This window comes from Protopterus annectens, chromosome 8.part0, assembly GCF_019279795.1.
Source record: "Protopterus annectens isolate FY-2018-M chromosome 8.part0, PAN1.0, whole genome shotgun sequence".
NCBI classification, from domain to species: domain Eukaryota; kingdom Metazoa; phylum Chordata; order Ceratodontiformes; family Protopteridae; genus Protopterus; species Protopterus annectens.
Window position 1 is genome coordinate 1,913,736,663 of NC_056741.1, and position 24,495 is coordinate 1,913,761,157.

At 38.7% G+C, this 24,495-nt stretch overlaps 1 protein-coding gene across 4 annotated transcripts in view; it reads left to right on the plus strand.

Moving 5' to 3' along the window:
• Positions 1 to 17,914, plus strand: part of NUP93 (nucleoporin 93) — a 1,122,661-nt gene extending 1,104,747 nt beyond the window's left edge. For all 4 annotated transcript variants that reach the window (XM_044081412.1, XM_044081414.1, XM_044081413.1 and 1 more), the window contains one exon: positions 17,681 to 17,914. In XM_044081412.1, the coding sequence (XP_043937347.1) occupies positions 17,681 to 17,791 (111 nt within the window). In that variant the 3' untranslated portion in view covers positions 17,792 to 17,914. The remainder of the gene's footprint in view (positions 1 to 17,680) is intronic.
• The last annotated feature ends 6,581 nt before the right edge of the window (positions 17,915 to 24,495 follow it).

Here is a 24,495-nt window from a genome sequence, read left to right on the forward strand (position 1 = left end):
GAGGTGTAAACATTAGCTTTAGATGATGGTCACTGATGATGTGCTATCTCAATTCCATATGCAAAAATGGGAAAAAGAAGGATTTGAATGGAAGTGTGTTTTATAGACACACCCTCTGTGAGGTAGCATGCATTATGCTACCTTGGTTGCTTAAGATTAACCTTTAAAACTGTACATTAAGCATGTCCTGGGCTATTTACATCAAAAAGGTACTTTTTGAAAAAAAAAAGTCCAACTGTCATTCTTTAGAATGATTTTTCACTTATACAGTCTGTATGTCTCTTGTTTCTTCAGTAGTCTTCTGTACATGGAGTATTTATAAAATGACCAGCCACGATAAAACACCACAAACTCAGTAAAACAAAAAGAAACTCAATGGAGACAACACAAGATTTAATAAATCCCAAATTATCCTTCAAACAAACGATACAGGATTTCGTCCCGCCAGAGTATTATGGAACTTCATCAGATAACATCATTAAAATAAGACACACCTTTAAATATGATAAAAAACAATCAGATGGAAAAAAAACAAAACTCATCTTAGACAAGCTTTCAATTTAAGCAGACACAAGTGATGTTTTGTTTTTTCATATTGTAAGAAGTGGAATGTTTAATATATGATATTGCATTTTATTTTTTAAAAAAGGAACAAGTTTTTCTGGAAGAGGAGCTCTTTTTGGGGGGGTGTTTTAAAATGGTTTCTGATTGGTTGTAGAGGAAGAGTGTATGATGAATTTCAACATCTGATTGTTTTCTTGTCATATTTAAAGGTGTGTTTTATTTTAATGATGTTATCTAATGAAGTTCTGCAATACTTTGGTGGGACGAAATCCTGTATCGTTTGTTTGAAGGATAATTTGGGATTTGTTAAATCTTGTGTTGTCTCCATCACGTTGCTTTTTTGTTTTACTGTATTTATACAGTGGACTGCATCTTTTGGCTGACTGTTCTTGCTCTCTCATTCTACTTGTGGCAGTTGTTCCTTTTCTTCTTACATGTCAGCTTCAGTGCATTTATTTTGTTCAAATGTTTGAATTTTCTTCTGTACAGCTTTTGTTCTTTCTCCTGACAACTACAGGATTTTGGTTCAGATCAGACCTCTCAACTGTCTGTACTTTGGAGTAATATACTTATTATAGGCCTGATTACTCCTGCACACGAAGTACCTATTTGGGGGTGTGGGTGGGGTATGTTCTATTTTAGGCTTGATTTACCATTTTACACAGTTTTCTGAATCCCCTTCATCACAAGATTTTTAAAGTTGTCTAGTACACACAAAACTACACTGTGTAACCAACATACTAGTTGCACCAGTAATCTAAAGAAAGAGGTCACTCATTTTACATTTTCCTTTTTCAGAATAAAAAAAATAAATTACCATGTGGGGTAGAATTTTGCAATACAGTTCATTAAAGTCTTCAGATTTTACCCTGTCACGTAGATGTCACTGTTTTTTAAATGCGTTTCAGAGAAGTATTCCACATTATTACTGGAAGCTGGAAAAGTTGTGTGCTATTTTTTAAATGCGTTTCTGAGAAGTATTCCACGTTATTACTGGAAGCTGGAAAAGTTGTGTGCTATTTGGTATTTAAATTTTGTGCTGATTCCTTGTCCAGGTTTTGTCTGTACCTACTTTTCAAATGTCTTTGTACATATTTTCAATGTTTGCAGGTTGATGGGTATGGTTTGGCTGCTTTAGTAACTACAACAGCATCATGGTGCAGACTTACTTTCTCAAGGTTTTTGTATTTTTTTTATCAGTTTTGTTTTTACTAAAATTAAAAATAGTTGGTGCACCAGGTAGATAAGATATGCAAAAAAAGTGTACAGTAGTTGGTAGAGAATTAAAAAAAATATGTAATTTAAAGGAAAAATCAACAAGTTCCTCAAGTATAGTAAATTAATACATCGTAAAAATGCAGGTCCAGGTTAGGGTTGCTCCAAGAAAATTTAATTGAAACTTTTCTACAGTGTTTTCCAGTCTGTGAATTTTGTTCCTAAACTTGTCCGATTGTATATGTTTAAATACTTAGGTTCATAGGTAAGTACTAGGCTAGCTAGCCTTGTGAGCTATTTTAAGCCAGTTTCCCTTTTTGTGCTCGAAATAACCTATCCCATTTGGTTGTAGATTGGCCTTACCCAACTCTTGGTCGATAATTGTATATTACCTCTAAAGAGAATAACTGGGATCATACCATAAATAATTTGAGAGAACCCATCTGTTTTCCTTCCATAGTTCTAAGTTGCTGTTGAATATGGACAGGGATGAACTTTGTTTTATATGGATGAGGAGTCTGTTCCATAGTAGCAATATCCTCTGTGGGGTATACATTTCCCTCCAAACCATTCTACTGATGTTGCAAAAGAGGTTTAGATCCCGAGACCAAGTATTTCTGATGCCATTTGACTTGCTGATGTGTAGTAAATTCATCAGTAATGGGTCAGAGGATGCTTGTATGGCATACACAGGTCACCTCTCAGAAGTCTGTAGGATACTGAGTATAGTGACAGGGCTTTGAGTCGGTCCATGTAGGACATGTTGCATGTGTCTGGACAGGTACTTGTGAAAGGAAGCATTATATTCAATGTTTGACCCTAATGAGGGCTGAGTAAAGGGGGACAATGACATCCCTAGATCACAAGTCCTTTTGTTTATAACCTCTGCAATATAGAAGACTTTCTTACAGCAGTAGACACGCATTGGTCAAAAGTTAGGTCACTGCCTATGTAAGTTCCCAAATAAGTGGGTAAAATCCCCTGGGATAGATGACTCCTCAAAGGATGCAATAATGCATTTTTATAGTAATTAATTTCAGTTCATGATTTGGCACCAGTTATTTGAGACATACTATCCTGTAGGATGGCTAAATCATTTGAGGATTCAGTGACTGTTCCTAGCTTGTAGTCATCTGCAAACTTATCCAGACAAAGCCCTTTGATATTAGATTTAACTTCAGAAAAGTAGATGCCAAACAAGAGAGATCTCAGCAAAGAACTCTGTGGTGGTTACACTGGTGATATGTCTCTTTGTGGAAGTAATTTCCTCTATTTTGAGTATCTACATCCTGTCTGAGCCAGTTGGCAATCCAGTGGGTGACAGAGGTTTATTCCCAGTTTATTTCGCTTTTCTATATTTGAGTGGGGAATTGTGTCAAAAGTTTTTGCCAGGTCGAGGAGGTATGTGATGTGTACTGTTTTGCCTTCTTCCATTGCTTTAGTGACCGTTTCAAAAAAATTCCACCAGCTTGAGTAAACATGACCTGTCCTTGATGAATCCAAACTGAGAATGGTCCATTGTTTGGAGGTTCCCTATGTCCTGGTTGATTAATCCCATGATAGGTCATTCCATGGCTTTACATATGAGGAGGCTGGTCTGACTTATGGGTCTGTAATTGCCTGGGTCTGTGGAAGGCCCTCCCTTATGCAGGGGAATGACTTTAGCTGTTCTCCATCAACTTGGTACGAAGCCTGTATGGAGGCTGATATTGAACATTGTTAGGGGCGCAGCTAGATTTTGTTTTCATGCTATTTAAGATCATCTAGGGATATTGTCAGGTTCAATCAATACAGTATTTTTAGGTTTTGATAGCACTTTTAGGACTTGGTCTTGTGTGATTGCTATAGGCGAGCCAGTTTAGGTATATTGTGAGGGACAGATGGAGGGGGGGGGGGGTAAAGTTGGAGCTAAATTTTTCCACCAGTAGGTTTGCTGTATTTTCAGCCTCAGTGTAGGTAACATCATTCACAAATAACTCGGCCCATTGCTGCATTGTGCTTTTGGGATTACGAACATACCTAAACAATGCCATGTGATTGTCTTTGGCTTGGATAGATATTTTAGCCTCTGACTTGGCTTTGATGGATTTTATTAAGCTCCTGAGTTTTGTTTATTTCAGTGACAAGGAGTCTAACATTCTGGGAATTACTGTTCTTACTTTTGGTCAAAATTATTTTCCTTTTATTATAAAGCTTATTGATATTATGGTTCTACCATGCGGGTTTGTTTCTTGGATTACAGCTACATCTATGCAGTTGTTTACATGCTAATATAATGTGGTGGTGTACACTTGTGCATATTCAGTTGAGTTAACTGGGTTTGATGGGTATTTGAAACTTGCCAAGATAGACTTAGTAGTAGGTAGTTTGTCTTAAAGAAATTTCTAAAGGAAGGGATCTCTGGTTTCAGTTTTATTTCAAAGGAGACTGCTTTATGGTTAGACCTAGCAAGTGATAAAGATACCCAAGGGATTGTGCAAGATGCTCCCATATTAGCAAGGACAACATCCAAGATGTTATTCCCCCAGTGGGTACTCTGTGTTCTAGGGCATTTGTATTGACATAGTTCAGGAATCTCTGTGCTTCTGCACTAGTGGTAGTGTAAGTTTTCTAGTCTATAGTTGGATAGTTTAGATCACCTAGGAGAATGGTGTTGGGTTTAATACTGAGTGATTCTAGTTCCTGTAGATAGACATTGTGGTTTTCTTTTGTCACAGAAGGAGTTCTGTAGCTAGCGAATATATGGTACTGGATCTTCCTTTTGGCTGTTTGGACATAAAGAAGCTCTAGTGCATTATGCTGCTTTACTAGCTCTGATGTGAGTGTCTTCTAGATGTAGAATGAGAACCCTCCATCTTTTTTCCCCTACTGTGCCATAGCATAGGCAGAGTGCTCTCTGCTATTCTAACTACACAAACATCAATGTCCTCCAGAGTAAGAGAGCAGTAATGTATAACTGGTTATACAAAAAGATTTTGTCAAAGAAACCTCTTGTAGGTTGTCCACTGAGTTGTTATGCAGAACTTTAAAAAAGGTAGTGCTGTAAGCAGTAACATATTATCTTTATTCGTAAAGTCCAACCCAAACTTCAAGATCTATTACTGCCAGAACAAATCAAATGTTGTTAGTATGATTAGCAACTGAATTATAGAATAATTGCAAAAAAAGTTCCTTCCTATAAGGAACTTGAGTTCTTCTAAGATACCAAGGTAAAAAGTTACACACACCCCAATAAATTCAAAAACTACAATAAAATTGGTTAAACTGGGTTGCAGTATTTGTAAAGCAGCTGGCTTTTTCATTTTTGTGTTTTGATGATGGAGCACTTATATCTACTCTTCCTGTTTCTTGTTCCATTCCCGGGCTACAACATGCTGTAACAAATTTCATAGAGGTGCAAGTATTTTGAACACATACGATATAATTATTTCCAGATAACTCTGCCATTGTTAGAATCCCATGTAAAGTTTGTTTGCCTTGTGACCTTGGTGTTTGCTCCAGTATTCTGATTTTTTCTGCAACAGGTTGTAGTCCCTGTCATATTAGAGTATGACCCATGTATTTCAGACTTGTCATAATGTATTATGTATAACTGCATCAGTCTCTTGTCATGCTGTTCTGGTGTCTGATTCCACATAATAAAATATTGGGTATGTTTTTGACATTTTCCAGTCTTTTGGTTGTTTGTGCGACAGCTCTTTAGAAAACGCCTGGTGATGGTGAAATATCAAACAGAAATGTAAAGAATTGTAAAAGCTTTAGGTAAGGGACAAGACACAATACTTTAGTTGTATTCTTTGACTCCAGGGGATTAATCACAACTGGGTTGTGGAAGGAGCTGAACAATAGCAATTGTATTTAAGGTAAGGAGAATAGGCCAACATTTAATTGTAGTATCTGCAAAGTTAAGATCACTGTTGGATTATTTTTGATTTCCTCCACCCTTCCTTCCTACCCTGACCATGTAGTGTTTTTAAACCCATGTCTCTTAACTTGCCCACCCTTTGTTTAAAAGTCACTTTAGAAGCTCCTTCCAGTCTTACTTCACCTGCTGTTGAACCCTACAACATCATAATGAGAAGGCCCTTCTCTTAGACCAGTTAAGCTTCAGCTGCCCTTCCTTTTCATATCTTCACATCCCTTGTGTGCGCAGCACAATACTTGTAACATTAACTTCCTTTCCCATTTTACAAAGAAATAGATTTAAAAGTATTGTATTAAAAGAGAGCACACAAGGTCTAGCTAGGTACAAAAGAAGAATATATGGAAAGAGTGAGAAAGAAAAGAAACTTAAAGGAACAACAAGTTAGGTAATCTAAGAATGAGACATTAAAGGATTGGCACAGGCTGGGGGAGAAGAGTAGGGTAGAGGTCCTCAGGATGCGAAGCAGCTGTTTGGCTCAGGGAGGTTTGGAATGGCAGATGGTAGGAGAATGAAGCAGTTTCATAATAAAATATGGAAGCTAATGATTTTAACAGATTATCTAGTCAGGCACAAAAGGAAATAGCGACTGAAGAGGAGAAGGCAAAAGGAAGCCTGCAGACAAAATAGAGTAGGAAGAGTTGGGGGGGGGTGACAAAGTACAGGAGAATGTGACCATCAGGTATCTGAAGAATACAGAAGCATGTAATGGCACAGAGTAATTGAAGGGGAAACATTGGGAGATGCAGCCTTGGCAGGGAGGGAAAGGAGCTAATGTAGAAGAGGACAGACAAAGAACTGTGATAATGGGGGGAAGGAGTTTGAGGTAGAGACAGTCAAGAACGGACTTGAAAAAATGACCAGGAGAGAATTTGACAGCAAGGAACATTCAGCCAGATAGGAGAAGAAGACAAAAGGGGGAAGGGGTCTTGCAGAAAGAACACTGGGAGAATGAGGAACAGCTTACATATATACTACAGGTAATAGCTTAAGCAACACAGACAGTGGAGAAGACTGATATTGGGAGAAATGTTACAAGTATGAGAGGTTGTGACGTGGCAGGATGTACAGGGAGGAGCGCTAGCATGGTGAAGAAGAGGATTTTGGTGATTGGAGACTCAGTCACAAAGAGAATCAGTAGTCTTTGCAGTCAGGAAATGGCAGACTATATTTCACAGAATTTGATTTTAAGGGTTTAGACTGAGTAAAATATGGAGGAGTGGACACATTTTGTACTGCATGTAAGTACCAGCAATTTGTCAAAGGAGACAACTGACGTGACAGCAAGAGGACTTAAGGAGGTAGCAGAGAGATGATACAAGGGATAGTTAGTGGTAGTATTTTAAGATATTTTACCTTTACCAGCAGCCAGCACAGAGAGAGGAATACCATCTTTACTTAACAGTTCCAGGTCATGGCTACAATTCGGCTCCCAGAAAACAACAAAGTATAAAGACTTCTCATTTTCTTTTTGTGGATGATTTAAAACTGTATAGTTCATCAGATGAAGAACTGAAAGCACAACTGCAAGTGGTCAGAACTTTTTCAAATGATATAAGAATGCTATTTGGTCTTGATAAGTGTTCAAAAGCATCCTTTAAAGCAGGAAAGCTGCAGCACCAAGAAAACATCAGCCTGGGACACGTGATATAAAAGGACTTGAGCAAGAGGGAGTAAATAATTATATGGGAATTGATGAAAGATCAACAATAAAACATGAACAGATGTGAATCAAACTTAGTAAGGAATATTTTAGAAGATTAAAATTAATACTGAAAACTGCACTGACCTCTAGGAACAAAGTCGAAGCTGCAAACCTATTTGCTGTCCGTGTTCTAACGTAACAGTTTTGGAGTGATTGACTGGCATCAAAAGGTGTTGGATCGGTTGGACAGTTAAACAAGAAGGATGCTTCATGCTTATCAAATGATTTATAAAAATCTGTGTATAGCAAGATTATATAGTCCCCGTTCTGAAGGAGGTATGGGCCTTCCTGAAATTGATTACATGTGCATTTGTAGGACTGCATGCATATCTGCTGACCTCACAAAACCCAAATGTAGTGAAAATTTTAAAACATGAGGAGAACAAGTCTAAGTTGACTTCCCTGCTTAGTTTAGCAGAAGCATATTGGTGTCAAGCGGGAATGAAAATCAAACCAGAAGTAGATAAAAATCAGGCAGCAACTGAATGTGCCAAAAAAAAAAAAAAAAGAAAGAAAGAATGTAAAGTGATGGATCAGATGAGAAGGCAAGAAATGTGGAAAATGCATAAATATAGGTCCAAGTATAGAACACTCTTGTAACAACCTCATGTTGATCAAGATCGAACACGGGAATGGTAAAGGAGAGGTCAATTTAAATCAAAAGACAAAAGGTTAATATATGCAGTCCAAGATAGTGCACTACGTACACATTGGTTTATAAAGTCCAATGAACATGTGGATGAAACAGACAAATGTAGGTTTTGTAAAACAGAATTGGAAACGGTCGCACATCTTGTTGTGATATACTAATGGCAGAAGGACTGTATACTGAAAGGCATAATAATGTGGCAAGACTGTTGTATTGGGGATTGGGCAAACATAATATTGAAGTAGCTGAAAAACATTGGAAACATGGGCCACAAAGCATTATAAAAAATGATGAAGTTTATATCACATGGTATCACCCATTATCAACGAATCAAAAAGAAAAAAGTAGATGCAAGAAAACCAAATGTAGTCTGTGAAAAGTAGACAAAAGTAGCAGTGAACATTAAAATTGTTACACTCTGAGACTATAGTGTCTTACATACAGAGAGAGACAAAGTCATAAAATACCAGAATTTACAGGCAGAAATGGGGGCAGTGTGGAAGAAGGATCCACAGTTCCAACAGTAGTAAGAGCAATAGGTTTTATAAAAAAGAATTTACAGTTGTACTTGGATATTATACTGATACATGTAACGACGTATGGATTGCAGGAGGAGTCCATACTGGGCACATTGCAGGTGCTGCGAAGGGCACTTCTGTCTAACATCAAAGATTAAAAGAATACCAGTTTCATGAACTTCAATCATACTTTGACTTAGGAATCGGGTCTATTTTCGTCATGGTATTAGAAACCCAAAAGACTTGGAGAAATTAGAGGATTAGAAAGTATAACGAAGAAATGGCAAGAAAGAAAGGCTCAGGACTATTAGGAGATGGGGGACCTGGCAGAGAGACCATCTCTGTGCAACAGACAGGCTTCATCTTGGCCCTTAGACAGCTGTGATTAGTCAAAAGCATCACATTGATGTACCTTTATACTGTGATTGAAGGAAAAAAGGAACAGAAAAGGGGGTAGTTATATAGGTGTTAGAAGCTGAAAAAGATGCAGTTCATAGCAGAAGAGAAACAAGTGGGACTTGAAAGTGTGGCTTAGAGCATGTCTGGGTAGCTTACTATGCAGTGCAAGGAGTCTAGGTAGGAAGGTGGGGGAGCTACAAGTAGTGATGCAGAATGGGAGGGTGGACATTGTTGGTATCACAGAAATGTGAGTCAATGACAAGAAAGGATGGGACATGGTGTCTGGGTATCGGTTACACAGCAATGGCAGAGAAAGGAGGGTTGAGGCAAAGTAACAATATATGTAAAGAAGGGCATTGGGTAGATATACCTGTGAGCAAACCTATGTGAATAATCAAGAATAGAGTATTCTGTGCTATAGATATAGGTGTGAGCAAGAAGCAAAACAATAAAAACAGAAGAATGCTAGTGTAGGTCTATAGGAATGCAAGGCTAGCAATTGGGGCAAAAGATAAGGCTTACAGGAGGTAGGCAGAGAGGATGGAGAGATGGAGAAACAGAAGAAGGTAGATAGCAGAAAGGCAAAAACTAAAAGAGATTTAGCAGAAGGAATCTGAAAAGAAAGCAGAGGCTTTTTAATGTATAAAACCAAAAGAAAGTGGGACAGAATTGTCTGGCCAGGCCGTTGCTGAACAAAGGTGGAAGGGAGATGGGACAATACTGTGAAAAAGCAAGGGCACTGAATGAATACTTTGCTTCAGTGTTTGCATTGGAAAGCAAGGGGAGAGCACCATGCTGGGATGGAGGCAGGGCAGAATGAGGAGTACAGTGGATGTAGACCAGGACAGAGATGGAGGTTGTACAGAGGGAACTAGCTGCTGATAGGGAGTATGAAGCACAAGGATCAAATGCACTGTCAGTATCCTTAGAATTCTAGGCTATAGTTTGGAAAACCCTCCAGATGGAGCTCAACAGATGTCTGTACTGCAGCAGTGCCAAAGGACTGGATGAACCACTGTTATGGTACCCTTGTACAAAAGAAGGGGCAGAAAAAATTGTGGGTAACAGCATACCTGTTGCTTAATGGTTACAAGAAAAGTTATGGAGAAAATACTGACTGGAAGGTTTGTAGCATTTATAGAGACAGCAAACTGCAGGGCACTAGCCCACATTGGTTTACAAGGCAAAAGGTAATGTCAGTCAAACCTGTTCCCATTAGGTTTTATGACCAGTTACAGGGAAATATGACGGGGAAGTGACATTACATGTAGTCTCCCTGGACTTCAGAAAGGGATATGAAAATTGCAAGTGGAGTACCATTGGGGTCTTTCATTGGTCCAGTATTCTTGTCTTAAACATATCTGAAGGAACAGAGAACTCGAGCAAATTCTTTGCTGATGACACAAAGATAGGTGAAGCAGTGAAAAATGAGAGAGAGAGAGAGTCTAGTGAAGGATTTTGAAAGGCTGGTAAAATAATCAGAAAGATTGTTTCTGAGGCTCAGTGCAAACAAATGTATTATCTTGCACTTAGGCCTTAGAACCCTAGTGTGAAGTACTAGCTAGAAGTAGCAGAAGGTATGGCAGCAGAGCAGGAAACATGTGGGGGGTGATCACAGATGGATAGGACTGCCAAGGAGCACTGTTAGATGACAGTGACAACAATAGACAGAATCCTGAGGTATGGATTCTAGATTCAAGTAGTTAATGCTTCCAGTCTAAAGAGCCTTGATTAGACCACACCTAGAGTACTGTTTGCAGTTCGGAAGGTCATAAAAAGAAAAGAACTTCAGGCTGCTGAAATGAATTGAGAGGAAATCTACAAGAATGGACTGTTGTATGAAGAGGGAGAAATATTACCACAAGTTAGGGGAGGAAGACCTCTTCTCACTTGTGACCGGAAGAGAGAGGAGGATATGATGTTAGTGTACAAGATCATTTCAGGGAGATGTGAATGGTGTCTTTCTGACCAGGAAGGCCAGAGTGAGGAGGAAGGGGGTATGGGCAGCAATCTGGTTGTAGGAAGTAACTATTCATGATTCTCAAAGTACATTTTCACAGAGAAAGTTATATAATAGGTTGCCTGTAAGGATGTTAGAGAGGAACTCCACGGAGACCATTCAGGTGGGCATGTGACAGATGGAAAAAGGTTAAGGAAGCAGGTAGAAAAGGAAGGGAGGTGGAATGTTAAAGCACTTAAAATGGCAGACTAGATAGGTTTACTTCATAGAATAGATGCTTATCTCCTTCTACCATCAAGCAAATGTACCGTAATGAAGGGGTGCCTTCCTAAGGGCATATCAGATGTAAACAGTTTAAATAGTGTATTAAATGTAGACCATTTGGTAGCTTGTTCTAGCTTTTTTTGTTAGAAACTCTAGTTTACAGTTAGAAATGAAAAGAGCTTAACGTCTTGCATTCTTAAGAACACTATCTTGTCTGTATAGTGTGAAATGCTGCTGTTTAATCACTTTATTCAGATTTTGAACATCAGTGCAAATGCATGCCTTTTCATTTGTCACAACATTGCAAAATCATTTCCCCCTTCTTTTGGTTCTTATTGTTTGTTAATAACATCTAGTTTTACCAGTCACTGTAATTCTTGTTCTGTTTTAGTCCTGAGAATGTCTTGGACTTTATTGGGAGCATGCATTACTGGCCAGAAATGAGCTTTTATGTATATTTGATGTTCTCCAAGTAAACGTCCTAATCCTGTAAATAAAACAACATAGTCATGCAGTATATCATTGATGTGGCTGTGCAGTATTTGAGATGCTTTTGTGATTGAGATTTATTATGTATGCACTCCTCAGTTTACAATATAAATCAATTTTACCATTCCTAACTTCTCACGAGTCTAACAATCCTAAATTTTAGCAGGATTTACTTGTTAAAGGGCTACAGTTTAAAAAAAAAAGGATCTTATTTTTTTTAATATCACAATTCAGCAAATTCTACATTTGTGGATCTACCCAATCACCAGAATGTTGTTTGTGCATGCAACACTTTGTTCAGTGTCAATGTTTTAAAAACATTTTCACAGAAAATATTACTCTATGCATCAGTATCCAGTTTAAAGACAACATTCTGCTTATTATCAACATTTCTTGCCTTCTTGTCAGTGCCTCTGAGGTGTTTTGAGACTTCATTATGTCAAGTCTTTTCACTTCCACAGTACTACAAAGTCATTTTTTTGTATTTCTTTTTGACAAATTACAGACTGTTTTGACCATACTTGTTTTTTTGCTTCTACATATCTTATAAAATATCTCTTCTGTTTTCTGTCTCAGGGATTTTAAAGGCAGGACAGTGCATCCTGTCATGTTTATAGATTGTTTCTTCTCATGTTTAGAAGGCAGTATTTCCTCTCATGTTTATAGTCACACCTACTAAATAGGTTTTACATTTCAGTTTTACATGCATTTCCATTTTATTAAAGTGCATCCTCACAGGCACTATTTCCTCATTTCCATCATTGTTACAATACAACCCTACTTTTTTTATTATTTCTGACTACTTATTTGACTTGCATATATCCTTTTCCTGAATTAATTCTTTAAACTGTATAAGTAGTTTCATTTTTCCTGTGCACATCTGTAGCTTTTGACAAGATCAGGTCTGTTAATGTTAGGGGCCTGCCCCTTGTTTTAGCATTGCTTTATGGCACAAAATGTTTCCCTTTATAATGATTTAGGCAACTTACCAAATTCAGTCATTAACTCTGTTCATCTCAGAAACATAAACATCTGCAGTCTGTGTAAGACCTTATGCACTTTCAGTGAGAAAATGAATAGGAGACACATTCTTAGGCTGAAATAATTACTGAACAACTCTCAAGTGCTGATGTTTTTTCCTCCTCAAGCAAAATAAGAGGGTTAAACTACCTTTTGGACTTCTTCCCAGTGACATATACGAATGCAGCACACCATATGTTTTTGGCTGCTTGGACAGTGCATTTGCAGTGAGAAGTAAATTTAAATTTATGAATCCACAGATTCTCATTTGCTACTGAGTTAATATGCAGTATGAGATTTCCAAGGAACTGCCATTGGTCCTTTAACTGCAAATAATACGTTTGTACTAAGCCAACAGTACTGAAAGCAAGTCTCTTCACTTCTGCAGCTGTAGTTCTTCATTTCTGGAAACTGACTGATGCTAAGTTTGTGGTCTAAACCCCATGAGGTACTTATTCAGAGAAAATTTAGCAGAAGAAATGTATACCACATGACATGCAGTGTGCTATAGCTAATTCACCTTTAAATATATGTACCACATATCTTGGGTGGCACATTGGTGCAGTGTGTAGTATTGTTGCCTAACAGTAAGAGGTTCATTGGTATGGTTCAAAGCTTTGGTGCCCTTTGTGTGGCATTTGCATGTCTTCTCCCTAAGGCAGGCTGATTGGTGATTCTGAATACTCCCTAGGTGTGCATGTGCTGTGTATGTGATGCAGACTAAAGGCCTGGCAATCTACTTCTATTCCAAAGTTGCCTAGAAACTCCATGGATGGCAACAGCTGTTAATACGATCATTATATGAGTTGGGTGTGACTCATGAGTGTAATGAGTGCTAGTATATGAGCCATATGTTTTGGATAGCACAATGGTTTGGTCAGTAGAGTTGTTACTTCATAGCAAAGGTTCTCTTGTTTGGTTCTCAGGTAAGGTGCATTATGTGCAGTGTCTACGTATCTTCCCTTTGTTAATGTGGTAGTCTCCTATCACACCCCAAAATATGTGATATGTAGATTGGTGACTCGCAGTTGTCCATAGATGTGTGTTACAGAAGAAAGGTTTAGTAATCCTCTGTTGCCTACGTGCCTACTAAACTTTGTGGATGGCATCAGCTGATCCTGGTGTTGCTATTGGAAACAGATGCAACTCGAGCATTAGGTGGACCTCATGGTTGCACAGCAAACCAGCACTAAAAGTGAAGATTTCCTATTTCCCTAAATCTTTTATGCCCTTAGGTCTGCAGTAGTAAATATGTTGCCCTTTTTGAAGTGGCAGCAGTAATCTTGGAGTTTCAGAATACATACACAAGTGGGAGGTTTGTGGAGGTGTAGTCACCTTTCCCTAGCAGATACAGGGCATGTACAAACTGCTTTCTAGTTTTGTCTTTTAATGTTTTCATAATCTGTGTACAAAAGGGACTGTAAGGTTTGCATGGGTTGTGATCTTATTCTTTTTACAATCATAAAATGTGTCAAATTGAAAGCATTTTTATTGTGGGAAATCCTTTTTAAATGCATATTTCACCTATTTTTTCCAGAAGTCATCTAGTTGTAGTCCATAATTGTATCCAGTGAATAATTGACATCAAAATTTTACACATTATGAAGGTAGAGTGGGGCAGGAAAGGATCATGAAAAAAATGTCCTTTACTGTTTGCCAGCATAGAATCAGTTTGTATGGCTCATGTTGCACTGTTTTGTCTTCCTCCCTTGAAGACACAAGATTGTATTTATAACTGTTAATGTCAAAAAGCACAAAATTATTTCAGTAATTTTCAAGCCACTTATACACTGTAGTTTGGCACTTTTTCTGGCAGTTTAGTATGAAAGGTTAAGGCTATAAATAAATGCCTTTTATGCCTCATCACTGTGTTTTACTGACACCCTTTCCCTGCCAGAAGGATGCTACCCATCAGTAAGAACTGCACCTTTTAAACAAGAGAGCAATCCTATACATACCAGGAAACAGAAGATTCAAAGGTGAAGTTCCCCACTTCTTTCTCATGCCAAATAAATCAGAGAGTGTTTGAGATTTTGTAGACCTCAGCAACTTTAATCAGTGTGTTAGAAATAATTTTTTGTATGATCTCTCTGCAGTTCTTTTCCCCACACCTGAGAATGGAGGACTGCATGCAGTGTCTTAACTTCAGGACAGCTGTCTGCAGTTAGTGCATGTTCTTCACTGCTGGATTTGGGGCCCATCACGGTGGTGGTGCTGCGGTAGCATTGTCGCCTCACAGTAAAACGCTGTCCGATTCGATTCTCAGCTACAGTGTCTTCTGCGTGGAGACATGCGTACCTTCGTTGAAGGTTGTGCGTCAGGCCTGGCAAGCCGGTACGTAAAAATCAACTGCTAATCATTAGCGGAGTTCCGCTGTGGCGACCCGTAACCGGGAAAAGCCAAAAGACACAAACAAACTTGCAGTTCAAAACCCACCACTTTAGCTTTCTTAGGGCACCAAGGATATCATAGTTGCTGGCTTTTTAAAATCTGACTTCATTAAGGTTTCCCTCTTTGAATGATTGGTCTTGTTTGCTGCCTGTAAGAATAAGTTGTTTCTACCGAAGGTCTTCATCCTTCAGCTGTTCAGTTGACTGTGCGTAACTTTAAGGCAGGCAAAGGCACATCCAGATCCCATCCAGGTTTTTACTCTTTATAATCTGCTTTTTCAGCACCAGGGTTCTAAATACCCCCCTTCTCCCCAGGCATTTGTTGTGCCAGCAGTTTTTCTTCCGACATATTGGACTGTGAAGATGTATGCTGTGTACTTCCTATGGTTCTTGGCTGTGATTTTCCTTTGATATTACATGCCAGGCTCCAAATGCAGAATGTTTATTCATTGTGTATCTGGCTGAACTGTATGAATGGACATGTCCAGAAAGGTTCTATCAGTCTTAGCCAATGGCATTTCCTGTGGTTTTACTGCAATTTACCTCAAGATCTAGCTACTGAAGTAGACACCTTGATCTTGCAGGGATATCTGAGGTTATTAAAATTGCTAAGAATCCATCCACTTAGCAGACCTATATTTTCAGTTGGAAACACTTCTGTGATGTACCGTGTAATGTAATGGTTGACTAAGTTGCAGGTTATCTTGATGTACCCTCAGACACTTTTGTAATTTGGGTCTTAGTTCTTCATTGTTCAGGGTGCATCTCAAAGCCATTTCTTCTTATCTTGGGTTTTTGAAGAGCGGAATTGGATTGTGGCCTAGCAGTAGCTAGTTAAGCAGTCTCTTAAAGGTGCTGCATCTCCAGTGACCTTTGAAAAAAACACTCCCTCCTGTGAGATTTGAACTTCGTGATCAAAAGGCTTACAGTCTGAGCCCCCTCTATCAGTGGCATTGGCATTAATTTCTTGAAAATCACTATTTGTGATGGCCAGCACCTCTGCTCACAAGATCATGGAACTTCAGGCCTTGTTTGTAGGGATCATATCTGGGATTTTTTTTGTCGTCGTCCCCCAATAAGAATTGGGTTTCCCTTAGGACAACCTGTGTTTTCTCAAATATGTAGTTTCTGAACTGAATTCAAATCAGTTCAGATCCTGTTTTCTTTGCTGGGACAAAAAAAACAGAACAGCTTTTATGACAACAACATTAGTTATAACTGTCTACATGAGTAGTTAATAGACTCAATTCAAACTATAGACCTGGAAAGCCAGCTCAGATTTAAGCTGAAACTTGATGCAGAAGTTTAGGAAGACAGAAAGCTGTTTGAATGTTTGCTCCTGGGAAAAACATCTTGCAGTTTCCAAACAAACTCTTTCTGAGTTGTTTGCCAAGTACATCATCTTTTGCAACCAAGCAGCTAACATTTAGCTGAAATATTGTTTAGTTAAGTACATACTTTATTTAAGACTAAGTCTTATCTTGGTTTGTACTTTCGCTTCTTCCACCCTGCTTGTTTACTTTTTTTGAATCAACTCAGCCATCAAGAGAGAGTCCCAGTGTTAGATATACAGATACATCCTTACCATATCAGTAGATGTACAAAGATTCCCAGATAACTTCACTTCATCCCTCTGAATGTGGAGGCTGTTCCTTCCAGCTTTAGATGTGGGAGTTCCTGTATGTCAGGCAAATGTGTACTTGTGTAGTGTGGCAGTGTGACTGCCAGATTGTTTTATTCAGGAATTGTGCTTCTTAGTGAATGGTAAATTTATGTAGTTTGTGCCATGATATCCCAGAGTGTGCTGACACTTAAGTGCAGTAGCTTTCAAGAAAATTGCTCGGTTGTGATTTTTAGCAAAGATGAACCCAGCTGAAGGACTGAACATGAAGGTCCTTTCTTTAAATCACCTAATATGATAGACATTAGTAGGCCTTATCACAATGTTCTCTTTGCACATTACTTAATATGATTTGATAATCCCTCTACCACAGCTGATTCTCAACTGTCTTATGTAGATCATTGTGAGATGTCGAAGCAAAATTGCAGTAATCCCTGTCCCACATAACTAGGGTGGAGACTGTATGTACTGGATTGTTAATGCTGAACAGCTTGTCACACCAGGTGCATTAAGTACTATGGTATGCATTCACTGAAATATGTTTTGAAGCACAGTAAGAGTATATTTTTGTTTCTGGAGAACATTACATGAGGATGTGTTAGAGGCACAAGTCATAGCTATGAGCCATCTTTTCTCTCTCATGCTTGGCATTGTGAAGGAGCATCAGAACATTTAAATTATCATGTAAAAGCATTGTATCTGAGCTGAAGTCATATATAATATGCAGGTAGGATTCACTCTTATTCTCTTTCTGTCATCAGATTCTGTATCTATGCCCTTGAATGCTCAAATTTGATGTAAAATAAAGATACATTTATGTATATTTCTGTGTAATTACTTTATTAATTTCAAATCATAATGTGTTTTGAAATGGCATTGTGATTCATTTTCTTTCAGTTGGAAAACCAATATAAAGTGTATCTGGGTTTGTTTTATTTTTTCTTTTTTGTTTGTTTTATTTTAGCAACTCAGAGCTCAGGCCCGTGCTTTGATAACCTTTGCTGGAATGATTCCATACAGGACATCAGGCGATACAAATGCAAGGCTGGTTCAAATGGAAGTTCTTATGAATTAGACTAATATTTGGTGACTGTTACCCATCAGATGCCCTAATGAGCTCTTGGTTTGCACGATTGGAGAAGAGGTTCTGGATCCTAAGCTGTATTTTTTCACAACCAAAATAAATTTTTCGAATATATTTGATTTCTTAATAATGTTTTCTTTGTTTATTAGTTAAAATTGAATATTTAAAAAAAAGTAATGGCTGTTCATATCAAGACTAAAATCACAGAGTAAGAACTTCTACCGATAACATGGTTCAACATACCTTAGTGACCCTAATTTTGTATGTGTGTATTTTCCTTTATGCTTCACCTAATGTGCTGTAATTGGAATGGTCATTTTTTAAACTGTGTGATAAGTGGTAGGGTGCTTAGTATATATACTACAGTAATTTCTCAGTTAACTGCAGGCTGTCTAGACCTCAGGAACACTGTAGAGCCTCAGATTTGGTTACTGATTAATGTTCCTTGAATGAAGCTGAACATTCCTATATGGACTTTGCTTATGTTTGTGGCAGTCACTTGACTATTTGTGTAGAAAATAGTACTGATCATCTGCTTTCAGAAATGCTTACAGTTTACTGTTTTTTCATTTTAGTTTTTGCCTTTTGCTCTATAGCTCAGTAATTGGGTTTAGTTTCGCTGTTCAATGTAATTTTAACAGTTCTGTTTTTATCATTTTCCTATCAACATAGGTATTTCTTGCAGGTTGGTCCACTTCTTTTGAAAAATAACTTTTACTCAGGTAAAAATCAGGACTTGGTTATGTTGCTTCATCTTTGTCATTAATTGTATTTAAATTTACTTAGAAGCTAAGCTGATTATGCATTAATGTGTTCTTGCTTTGGGAATATTTTTTTTAAGTTATCATTGTTGCTGTGTTTTTGAAGCTAAAAGGCAAACTAGAACATACAGATTTTAAAATAAGTCTTTTGGCAAATGTTTGCAAGTTGAATGTGTAACATGGAGGAAGATGTCGACGCTCTCTTTTGTTATAAGACTTGTAAAAGTTTTATCATGAAAACTAAAGGGAGCCTACATTGAGAAGACATGGTGTTTTCTTTGAGCCAGTCGCAGTTAACGTCTGTGTTCTTGTTGAACTAGCTGCCAGGTAGTGCTCCTTCAGCAATTATCCCTCCCTGCAGTACAACTGCACTCAGTGAAGTTCCATTCATTGACAAGAGGTATTGCCATAAACGTAAAGGCCTGCATCCTTCTAAGTTCCTTTTTATCAGGAATTGATTACAACAGTGGTTGAGGGCAGAGTTCGTTTTCAGAATTTAGTACCATTCATTCTTAAAGGACTTCTGAAGGGGATCCAGTAAATTAAATATGTTTACATTGATGGAAAAATAACCTCATAACCTATACTGGCATTTCCTACATTTGGAATAAGGGACATACTCATCACCACCATCCTTTGTCTCTTTTCAATGTGCAGGTCTCGTCTTTGCAGTCACTACAGTAATGTACCTATATTTAGTGCCAAAGGAGAGCTCAGCCTAAGCCTATGAAGTGCACATGTGCATTTTGTTATGCGACGGTAAAAAGACCATCACTAACCTTGTATACTATGCGTCCAAATTATGTCTCTGCCTGAAATCCATGCCTGGTCTTTAACCATACTATTTCATTTCCTCTTCCTGCTGAAATACAAGGAGTTTCTTGCCACCCACTGCCTTAGAGGTAAAATTGGGAGAGCAACAAGTGAAAGATCACTCAAAGGAGTGTTCTGAGGATGACTTGCACAAAGAAGCCCAGCGTGAAGTGGATAGACTGAGCAAAAGGGATCAGGAGTCCTGAACCCTGAAGCCTGACGTCTTGGAAGAAAAGTGTTTCCGAGACAGCCCTGATGTCTGTCTAACCAGTTCCTTTGCTAGCTAATAGTTGGCTCATTACAGTCATCTGATATATGAAATGCATTATGTCAAAGTATTTTCTTGGCTGTTTACTGTTGAAGTTGATTCCACTTAAGCATAGTATCACTTAAAGAGATGTCCCTTGTGTCTGTAAAATGTGCAGGCTTTAACCGGACTTCAACGTGAATAAAATACTATTGTTTTTATTAGTTAAAACACATCACATAAGCACTTTCACCTCTCATGGAGACTTCTTCATGTAAAATACACTCACATTCATCATCCTATTTATAAACTAGCTGAAGTTCATCAACCAGTCATGAAATGCTAGTAATTAAAAAAATCCCCTGTATTAAAGGTGTACAAAGCACCTATTCCAATCACATGTACTTGCAAAAACATTTTTCAAAATAGAATAAACTATGAAACATAAATATACATAAAAATCATGTTAAATTCCTTTAAAATTAATGTTAACAAATCTGTTTTTTCACTCAGTATGGGTTTGAGAGATACTTGGTCGTTCAGACCTGGGAGGGATGATGCATTTAGTTGCAACTGCCAGACAAGTTCTCTTTTTAACAAATGTCTTTGCAAATCACCACCCCTAGAAATCGGAGACCAATTTGCATATAAATGTTCTACGATGAGAGCAGTGCTATTAGCGTTGCAGGCCCGTCAGAGCTGTCTTCCAGTAGGAACTATTGCTATTCAGATAGGAAATATTGCTATTCAGATGGACAGCATGTCAGTAGTCTGGTGCGTCAGCAAACTGGGGGAACCAGGTCTTACCCCATATGCCCCAACCGTTTTCTAGTAGCAATGCACATCCCAGGGAAATTCAACTTATTAGTGGACAAGCTCAGCAGGACCATCCTAACTCCTCACGAGTGGCTATCAGTCAGTTAGTGGCAAAGATGATCATCTACAAATGGGATCAACCGTGCTGCAATCTGTTCACCTCTCCCCTCGACAATAAATGCAGCAGGTTTCTTTGCCCTAATTCCTTCTCAGGAACAGTCACCAAGGGATGGTGTAGTCCATGTTTGACCCTCCTGTCTTCTTTATGCTTACCCTCCCCTACCCCTAATACCCAAGTTTCTTCAGAAAGCCATTTGGCTGAAGAGCATAGTGATCCTCATTGCACTCTTTTGGCCTTGGCAGATATGGTTCCCTTTTCTATGGTCTCACCTAATACGTCCACTTTAGACAGTGGATCCCACTCTAGATCTCCTGTGACTTCCTGCAGGGATGACTCATCCGGACATAGCAGGTCTTAAACTGACCACTTGGTTTCTCCAATTCCAGTGATGGCAAGATATTCCAGGCTTTCCTCTCCAGTTCATCAAATCCTTTTTCTTTTCACAAACCTTCAACCAGAAGGATTTATAAGAGCAAATGGAAAATATTTTCTTTGTGGGCTTATCAGAGAGACTTAGATAATTTTACTGATTCTAATCCCAGCTATTTTAGATTTCCTTGCCTCTATTTTTCAAACTAGGGCAAGTTTTTCTCCCATTAAAGTAGAGTTACCAGCCATCTCCAACTACCACATAGGCGATAAGACTTCCCCTTTAACTTCTACTAAGTTGTGCAGGCCTTCCTAAAAGGTACATTTTTGCTGAGACCTCCAATTTGACATCTCACTTCAGCCTGGGATCTGACTTTGGTATTAGTCTTTGGTACATCCTCCATTTGAGCCCTCATCTGAATTAGACCTTATGTTTTTATCTTGGAAAACTGTACTTTTGGTGGCTATTACTTCAGCTAGACTGGTTTCAGAAGGCCAAGCACTCTCTGCAAAACCACCATATCTAATTTTTCACAAGGATAGTGTTACCTTGAGCACTAATCTTTCTTTTCTACCTAAAGTGGTCACTGAATCAAACATCAATCAAGTCATTAACCTACCAGTCTTCTTTCCAGATTTTGAAAATAAAGGAGAATATACCATTCATCTCTTCAATTTACATAGACAATTTTGTTTTTACCTACATATAACCAAGGAATTTAGAAAAACAGATCAGATGTTTGTCTCTTTTTTCTAACACCAAGATGGGAAAAATAATTTCAAAGGCTACTCTAGCAAAATGGATAACAGGTTGTATTTCTAATATTTATTCCTTGAAAGGCCCAATCTTAAAACAGAAGGCACACTCAACCAGGTTGATGGCTACGTCTGCTTTTTGGGCTAGATCTTCCATTGGTGACATTTGTGCAGCTGCCACTTGGTCTAATGCTCATACCTTTGTTTAGCATTACAAATTGGACATCTCCAGGAACAGAGCTTCATTCAGTTCTGCAGTGCTCTGGAATATCATTCCATGAGGGCCACCCAAGGTATTTGTAGCTGGGGACTCTGTCCCATTCGTTGAGGAGCGAATGAAAATGAAATCAGGTATAAAAGTTATGTAGTCAGCATAACGTTCCATCTGTGTTGTCCATTTTTATTCTTCCTCAACTTCCCCCTGTCCATTTCTTTGGGAGTGACCCAATGTAACTGTTATTAGGAACCATTGCTCCTGTTTGAGCTCCTGATCTTTCAGCTATCACTGCTCTGCCGCAGGTATTTTAAATTATTTTTCCTCTGATATACATATGATAGCAGCAATCTCGATCTGAGGTAATACACTGATCAGGGGCATTATGGGTTAGGGAAGATCTCTCGAGTTGAATCCTAGAAGCTAAAGAAAGTGGCCAAGTTGGATCTGAGGGTGGGATCCAAGCCCATTAATTTTCAGAAGAATGAAAATGGACAACACAGATGGGACGTTATAGTGAGTACATAACTTTTATTTTCCAGTTTCCTAGCAATCCAGACCCCAGCTAACAACATCTTAATGGACAACACTTATCAGTCCTGATGCCATCCAACATTGTTATATGTATGGCATATCCTTGTCCCTTGAGTGGCTTTTCTGTGGCTTAATAACTGATAAAGCAGTACGACTTTAATGCAATACTATCAGTAAATTCTTACATTTGACTAATTTTATTTTTCTGTCAACCTGTGTCCCCAGATCTCTCATAATGCCTTCAGTGTTCAGTGGGCTCCCATCAATGTGGTAATTAGTGGGAACTGAGGTTTTCCCAAAGGGGATGACGACGCATTATGTGGCATTAAGCTTAAGGCCATGGTTTCGACACCAGTCATTGGTCTCGGTGAGGCCTTTCTGTATGATGTCTACATCACTTGGGGAGTTAATAATGGCTCCCAGCTTGCAGTCGTCTACGAACTTGGTCAGCCAGAGTCACTCCGTGTTGGCCTGAACGTCTGAGAAGTAGATGCCAAACAGAAGAGGACCCAGGAATGATCCTTGTGGGACTCTACTTGTGACTGGTCGGCAGTCTGACTTGGAGCCCGCTACTTTCACACTGTGGGTTCTGTCTGTGACCCAGTTGCAACCCACCTAGTGATATAGGGGTTGATTCCTAGTTTGGTGAGTTTATCAATAATTCCTGAGTGGGGAATGATATCAAAGGCCTTGGCCAGATCAAGGTAAGCTGTATGAACTGCCTTGCCCTCATCCACAGCTCTGGTGACTGACTCTAAGAAGTCAGCCAAGTTGAGTAGGCATGATCTACCTTTCACAAAACCAAATTGTGTGGGATCTAGAGTTTGGAGATTCCCTATATCCTTGTTAATTAGGTCCATGAATGATGCGCTCCAAAGTTTTGCATATCAGATTCGTCAGGCTAATGGGGAGATAATTCCCAGGGTCTGTAGTCGCTCCCCCTTTATGAAGAGGGATGACTAGCAGTGTGCCATTCGGTAGGGACAAAGTCTGAGGTGAGGCTGTGATTGAGCAAGGCACACAGATGTGGTGCCAGTTCGCTTTGTAGTTCATGTAGAACACATCCAGGGATATTGTCGGGTCCCATGGAAGCTGTATTCTTTGCCTTGGAAAATGCAGCTTTAACCTGTGCTGCAGTAATGCTGGGTACCTGGAATTCCTCCGGTATTCTGATTGGTCCTTTCGGGGGGGGGGGGGTAAAGTTGGCACTGAATCTATCAGCCAGTATGTTGGCAATATCTGTTGGCTCAGTGTAGGAGGTACCATTGTGCAGTAACACAAAGCAAACCTGGGTATTGCCGTGGAGATTCTTGATATAACTCTATAACTATAGAAGGCTTTGTAGTTGTTTTAAGTGTCTGCCGCAGTTAAGCCTTCGTAACTGGCTTTAGAGGTCTTGATGAGGGATCTCGACCTTTTGTTGAGGCTAATAAGGGAGTTTTTCCAGTCTTTGGGCTTCACCTTTTTCTGCAACAGTTTCTTCCTTCTGTTGTAGAGTTTATTAATGGCAGGGGACCACCAGATCGGCTTCCTTTTTTTGGAGGAGGAGCATCTTGGTTCTGTTGGGTATGGCTAGTTCCATGCATTTAAGTACGTGTTCGTACATTGCAAGTCTTCCATAAAATTTCCATTTGTACTTGTTCTTGATTTCTACATTTCTCTGCTTTATACAAATTTTCATAACATTTCTGTAATATCTCTAAAATCTCTACAGGATCTCTGGTTGTTTTTTTTTTTTTTTTGTTATAGGCTCCCTTAGTTTGGCGACAACCCTTTCTACTTTCTGCTGCCTAAGTCATTGTGCTAAATGTTTTTGTGCTCTGGAGTTATCAGACAGTTGCTTAACAGCAGTCTTTGTAAACTCATGCATTTTATCCAGATACTCCCTTAATTTTTGTATAACAGTCTGCATTTGCTTCTCTTCTTATGTGAGATTTCCCTTGTACTGAAGTCCTTTAACCTTTGTCAGCCCCTCTAAGTAATTCCCATTACTTCTTAACTATGAATCTTTCTCTTTTATTTCTACCCTGTTTTAAACTCCATTTTTATTTTATCCCACTCACT